This window comes from Berghia stephanieae, chromosome 10 (genome assembly GCF_034508935.2).
Source record: "Berghia stephanieae isolate SIO BIC M18660-M18661 chromosome 10, UCSD_Bste_1.3, whole genome shotgun sequence".
NCBI lineage: Eukaryota > Metazoa > Mollusca > Gastropoda > Nudibranchia > Aeolidiidae > Berghia > Berghia stephanieae.
This window is the reverse complement of record NC_088369.1, coordinates 2,049,154-2,056,653: the sequence shown is the minus strand read 5'-3', so window position 1 is coordinate 2,056,653 and position 7,500 is coordinate 2,049,154. Positions and strand designations below refer to the sequence as shown.

Genomic DNA, 7,500 nt, shown 5'->3' with positions numbered 1-7,500 from the left:
GATTGTCCGAGAGGCGTGGTTATTTAAGTGTATTGTCCAGGTATAGATGGAACGAAGATGACGTCACACATGCCTTTGTTATTGTTTTTTTGCCATCCGCGTTTGTGAGTTGTTCTCACTAAACTGTATTAACCAGACTATAGATAGAATGCGCTTGGCCAAGGAGTTCACAACATTGCCATCCGGAAGTATAACGGACCAACACACAAACTCTGTGTAACCATTAACTTTTATAGTCTGGTTAATACAGTTTAGTGAGAACAACTCACAAACGCGGATGGCAAAAACAATAATAAAGGCCTGAGTGACGTCATCTGCATACTATCTATAAAAGTTCATGGTTACACAGAGTTTTGTGTGTTGATCCGTTATACTTCCGGATGGCAATGTTGTGAACGCCTTAGCCAAGCGCATTCTATCTATAGATAGTATGCAGATGACGTCACTCAGGCCTTTATTATTGTTTTTGCCATCCGCGTTTGTGAGTTGTTCTCACTAAACGGTATTAACCAGACTATAAAAGTTCAGGGTTACACAGAGTTTGTGTGTTGGTCCGTTATACTTCCGGATGGCAATGTTGTGAACGCCTTAGCCAAGCGCATTCTATCTATAGTACTTGTCTTAGAAGCTCACAACATTGCCATCTGGAAGCATAACGGACCAACACACAAAACTCTGTGTAACCTTGAACTTTTATAGTATGGATAATACAGTTAAGTGAGAATAATGGCAAATAAACCAAAAAAAAAAAAAAAACAATAACAAAGACCTGAGTGACGTCAACTTCGTTCTATCTATACGTCAGACAGGTAGCTGTTTTCATGTCGATAATGGAAAGCTGATAGAAAGAATGGGTTAGTTATGGATGTATATAGTTGTCTTCTTGCATAATGCGTTTTGTGATTGTCCTTTCTAGGTGATTGATTGGTTGGTATGTGTCTCGTAGTATTCAGTAACACGTCATCATCATCATCATCATCATCATCATCATCATCATCATCATCATCATCATCATCATCATCATCATCATCATCATCACCACCATCTTCTTCTTCTTCTTCTTCTTCTTCTTCTTCTTCTTCTTCTTCTTCTTCTTCTTCTTCTTCTTCTTCTTCTTCTTCTTCTTCTCGTTCTTCTCCAAAACCATTATTAATATTACCTACACCACCATCACCATCGTCGTCGTTGTCGTCGTTTCGTCGTCACAACCATCACCATAGCTCCACCACAAACAATAACAACAAAAACATTATCATCATCATCATCATCATCATCATCATCATCATCATCATCATCATCATCATCATCATCATCATCATCATCATCATCGTCATCATCATCATCGTCATCATCATCATCATCATCATCATCATCATCATCATCATCATCATCATCATCATCATCATCATCATCATCATCATCATCTCATCTCATCATCATCATCATCATCATCATCATCATCATCATCATCATCATCATCATCATCATCATCATCATCATCATCATCATCATCATCATCATCATCATCATCATCATCATCATCGTCTCATCATCATCATCATCATCATCATCATCATCATCATCATCATCATCATCATCATCATCATCATCATCATCATCATCATCATCATCATCATCATCATCATCATCATCGTCATCGTCATCATCATCATCATCATCATCATCATCATCATCATCATCATCATCATCGTCATCATCATCATCATCATCATCATCATCATCATCGTCATCGTCATCATCATCATCATCATCATCATCATCATCATCATCATCATCATCATCATCGTCATCGTCATCATCATCATCATCATCATCATCATCTCATCTCATCATCATCATCATCATCATCATCATCATCATCATCATCATCATCATCATCATCATCATCATCGTCATCATCATCATCATCATCATCATCATCGTCATCATCATCATCATCATCATCATCATCATCATCATCATCATCATCATCATCATCATCATCATCATCATATCATCATCATCATCATCATCATCATACGTCATCATCATTATCATCACTCATCATCACCATCTCACCTCTCATCATCATTATTCACATTATCACCATCGTCCATATACAAATCACATCAATATTCATAACACACTCATCAATCACAACACCAACCCGCCCCCCTCTTTCACATTATTCCACATTGACCCCATTCCAACAATAATATATCATAAACCACACACCCCCACCCCCTACCACCCCTTTCCATTCCTCTCCATCACAACAGTGAACACAACCACCACTCACGTCCTCTCCAATACCACCACTTTTAGTACATTCCGACAAATACAAACGATTTTACATTCCACAAACACACATATTCTGCTCCGATTCTAACGTGTGTTTTTTTTTTCTACTCCCCCCCCCCCCCCCCCCCCTTTCTTCCTTTACCAGCATTATCTGGTCCAATTTGGGTACCTGGAGCCCCAAAACCCCAAGACGGGCGCCCTGAGATCAGAAGAATCGTTCCTGAATGCTTTGAAACATTTCCAAATGATGGCGGGTATCCCGGTTACCGGTGAGTACAAATCGATAAGAATCCCCCCGATATGAATCGGTATCGTGTTAGATTGTTGACATAAATAAATAAGTAAATAAATAATAAATAAATGAATATATTGATTGATTAACAGGTAGATAAATGAGTAAACTAATATATAAATAAACAAATTAGTTGATTGATTAACAGGTAGATAAATGAGTAAACGAATATATAAATAAACAAATTAGTTGATTGATCCGAAGTATTGGTTGCATACACACTTCCAAGAAGTTTGGAACCAGAAGAGTAGAGGGTGTGATGTCATGACCTCTTTGCCATATAGATAGTATGCAGATGACGTCACTCAGGCCTTTGTTATTGTTTTTGCCATCCGCGTTTGTGAGTTGTTCTCACTAAACTGTATTAACCAGACTATAAAAGTTCATGGTTACATGGCAATGTTGTGAACTCCTTGGTCAAGCGCATTCTATCTATAGATGAAACGAAATTGATGTCACTCTGCTTTTCGGTATTGGTTTTATCCAGCCATTTTATGAGTACTTCTCACTAAACTTAACAAATCAGACTATAAACGTTCAAGGTGACACATTGTTTTGTGTGTTGGCTTGTATGTTATATGCGGCTGGCGGATGTTATGAGTGTTTGTTTTTTTGGCTAAACGCATAGCATCAATTCTTAGGTTCGAAAGTTAAAACCCTGTAACAAGTCAGATCTACCGTATTCATCGATTGAAATACCAATAATAATTTTTTTAAAGCGATCGAGTGTCGCTTTGGGCAGCGCAAAGTTGAGTTCATGAAAAATACTTTTTACGTATATGCACTCAAATAAATTTTTTAAAAAGCAACAACAACAAAAAAAAAAAAACAACAAAAACTTGCTTTTCTAACAAAATTAAAACGACAACCAAATTGGCTGTGTACGTGAGTATTATACTGCCCTACATATTTGCGAAGTCCCAGGTTTGAGAGTTTTTTTTCTTCCCAAGATGAGGGTCATTTAAATCGATCGATATTTGAAGGACGAGTTTTCTGGCCAATTTTTTTTTAAATATGGGTTTTTCCAGAGTACGGCAGAGTAGTGGTTTCGTGATTTATGGAACCTTTTCTATCCTCCTACCTGTAAACAAACCAGAGTATATCACCTGTGCACTTCCGGTCGATGGATGTGGCATATTCTCCCATTCATTTCACCTGGTGCAAGGTTATTTTTTGATGCTATGCGTTTAGGTAAAATATCCACAATATCCGCCACCCAAATTAAACATACCAACACACAAAACTAATCACGAACTGGAGCTGAGCGAAGTCAACTTCGTAACTATAGATAGAATGCGCTTGGCCAAGGAGTTCACAACATTGCCATCCGGAAGTATAACGGACCAACACACAAACTCTGTGTAACCATGAACTTTTATAGTCTGGTTAATACAGTTTAGTGAGAACAACTCACAAACGCGGATGGCAAAAACAATAACAAAGGCCTGAGTGACGTCATCTGCATACTATCTATAGATAGTTCGAAGATGACGTCACTCAGGTCTTTGTTATTGTTTTTTTGCCATCCGCGTTTATGAGTAATGCTCACTGAACTGTATTAACCTGACTATAAACGTTCATGGATACACACAGATTTGTGTGTTGGTCCGTTATACTTCCGGATGGCAATGTTATGAGCTTCTTAGCCAAGCTCATATTATCTATTCTATAGATGTTGTGCGGCTGGCTAAGAAACTCACAACATTGCCATCCAGAAATACAACGTAGCAAGACACAAAACTATGTGTAACCTTGAACGTTCATAGTCTGATTGATACAGTTTAGTGAGAATTGCTCATAAACATGGATGGCAAAAAAAAAAAAACAATAACAAAGACCCGAGTGACATCAACTTCCTTCTGTCTTTCAACTTTTGAGGTTACACATACTTTTGTGTGTTGGTATTCTTGATCAGGCAGTCGGATTGTAACAGCATAGCATATCAATCCGTTTTCCTATTCATATTTTGATTGATGATTCCATTGTTTACCGTCACCAGGGCGACTGGACAACGCCACACGGTACATGATGAGTCTGCCTCGATGTGGCAACAAAGATGACGTCCATTTAGGGGGCGGGGCCAGACGGAAGAAAAGATACGCTCTTCAAGGTAAGAGGCGTGTTTGTTATTTTGTCATGTCAATATAATAATATGTAATCGTATATTAGAAATAGGATTCAATAGTCTGATGTCACGTCCGCCCAGAAACGAACAGCATGGTTCTAAACAAATAAGATCGGTACTTTTTATTCTTCATGCTGGCGAGAACATTTTCACATGTCATGTGATCAGAATGTATAAAAGTAAAAACATGATCAGATTTATAATGTTTTTCTCCTCTGGATACGCTTTTATGTTCGGCGGAGAAATATTTCATATGGTCGTCCGCCATTGTTCCGATAGTTTAGAACCAGATACCAAGTTACAATGTGTCATTACGAGGGAGGTGATATCGCTATATAGGCGTCGTGCCTCGTTCTCCATGTTACGTGTTGCTGTTGGTCAGGGACCATTTGTAAAGCGCTTTGAGCACATTTAGTGGATATTGAGCTATATAGATGCTCAGAGCTTTTGTTTTATTGTAGTGGTCGGTGGTCGTTGGCGGTTGGTGGTGGTGGTGCGACTTTGAGGTTGTGAGGTAAGACACTGGCCTTAGGACTTATAAGTACTTGGTTCGAGTTCCGCTAGGAGCGGCGCAAAGTTGAGTCGTTTGAAAATGGCTCTTTACTTAAATTCTGTCACCGTACTCAGGTGAAAAATGAGTACCTGGCCGATAGCAGCGTTGTCCCGGTCTAAATGAAATTGTAATCTCGCCTTACATGCGTCCTATGTCGTCCTGAAAGTGACGTGTTCTTGTTGGCTTGGGAGCCACTGTAAAGAACGCTAAGCACGTTTAGTGGATATATATATATATATATATATATATATATATATATATATATATGTGAATGGATTTACTCACTTATATGGCCGAAACACATGTTTCTGTGGCTTCTACTATGTGTTTCGGCCATATAAGTGAGTGAATCCATTCATATTTTATATCAGCTCTAACCACCGTTATCGAGCACTCTCGTACCTACAAGTACACACCAACACTCATATATATATATATATATATATATATATATATATATATATATATATATATATATATATATATATATATTCCCTTTGTAAAAGCCCATGCTTGTCATATTTTTTTTATTGTTGTTGCTGTTGTTTTTGCTGCTATAGTTATTGTTTTTGTGTAAATGTTGGTGTTATTATTGTTGTTTTCTGTTGTTGTTTAGTAAGTGTTTTGGGGTTTTTTTCGGTTCTTTTAAAAATTGTTTGTTTTTTTTTTGTTTTTTGTTGGTTATTGTGTTTTTTGTTGTTTTTTTTTTTGTGTGTGTGTTTTTTTTTTTTTTTTTTTTTTTTTTTGTTTTAATTTTAATTTCTTTTTTTTTGATGGGTGTCTTTCGACGAGTACTTATTTACAGGTCTGACCACCCAATTACTTATGGGCTCATTGTTGACATGGAAATCTAAAAAAAATGACGCAAAATATTGTCCATTACAATACAATAATGTTAAACTGGGCCCATAAGTGGGTTGGGATGTCAGACCTACAAATATTTACACGTCGGTCTCTTTGCTTTTGTTGTTATTTGTCTCTATTTTCAAAAACTATTTATATCTGTTTTGTTTTGTATTTGTTTTTTTGTTGTTTTTTTTTAAACCTTTTCTTTTGTTTTGCTGTTTTCTTTTCATTTTTATTTTTTTATTTTTCTGTTTTTTTATTTTAAAAAAAAAATTAATTTTGATTAACTTACCCAACGCATCCTTCCTTGTAACAAAATCACATCCAAATCGCTCCATTGAGAGCTCCAGGCCACTGCCCTGAAACGTCATTAAGTAAATATGTTGACCTATTTTTCTCTCCTCAATTCGACTTAAGTCGTTTTCATGTCGTCTGAAGTCGTATGTCTCTTCTATTTTTATTTTTTAACCTCTCCCAACCCAGGCAGCAAATGGGCCAAGAAGGATGTGACCTTCAAAATATCGGAGTTTCCCGGAGGTCTTACCCGAGACTCGGCCGAGAAGGAAGTTTATAAAGCATTGAAGGTGAGAGCTTTTTTGATCAAAACATTTGAAAGTTGGGCGGCTATGTGGTCTTGTGGTATGACATCGCCTTCCTATCGGAAGGTCCTGGCTTAGAGTCCCACTCTGAGCAACGCATAGTTGAGTGTGAGTTTCTTAGCCAAGCGCATGCTATCTATCAACCAGACCATAAACGTTCAAGGTTACACATAGTTTTGTGTGTTGGTCCGTTATACTTCTGGATGGCAATGTTATGAGCTTCTTAGCCAAGCACATACTATCTATACTTCTGGATGGCAATGTTATGAGCTTCTTAGCCAAGCACATACTATCTATCCTTCTGGATGGCAATGTTGTGAGCTTCTTAGCCAAGCGCATACTCTCTATCTATCTATAAAAGCACAAAATTCCATCCAATGTTTGTGTTTAGGGTTGATGTTGCAGACACGATAACCCCAGTGACACATTGCTATAACAAACAATTTCATGGCCATGACCACAAAGGTTTTGAGCTGACATAACCTGCACAGGAAAACTATGTAATTTGCACTCCCTATTATACAACACACTGACAAAACGTATTAATCACTTTTTATATTAAAAAAAAGATATAAATAAATAAATAAATAAATAGTACTATACTATGGAGCAGCGTGGCTCAGGGGTACGGTCTTTACTTCATACCCGAAATGTACCGAGTTCGATTACCAGCTGCGCTTGTGACCTTGAGCAAGTCACCTCGCTCTAGATCAATTTGCGGCGCTGCACTGCGGCTGACGCCTGTGTTATTCCAGTCTTCCCTTGGAATAGACCCTAAAGACTA

General features: G+C 37.6%; 1 protein-coding gene across 1 annotated transcript in view; it reads left to right on the top strand.

Moving 5' to 3' along the window:
• LOC144956063 (matrix metalloproteinase-14-like) overlaps positions 1-7,500 on the top strand; it is a gene marked incomplete at its 3' end in the record, with an annotated part of 57,263 nt that overhangs the window by 23,930 nt on the left and 25,833 nt on the right. The window contains 3 exon segments of the mRNA XM_078886383.1: positions 2,447-2,570; positions 4,593-4,703; positions 6,601-6,701. Coding sequence (XP_078742509.1) covers positions 2,447-2,570; positions 4,593-4,703; positions 6,601-6,701 — 336 coding nt within the window.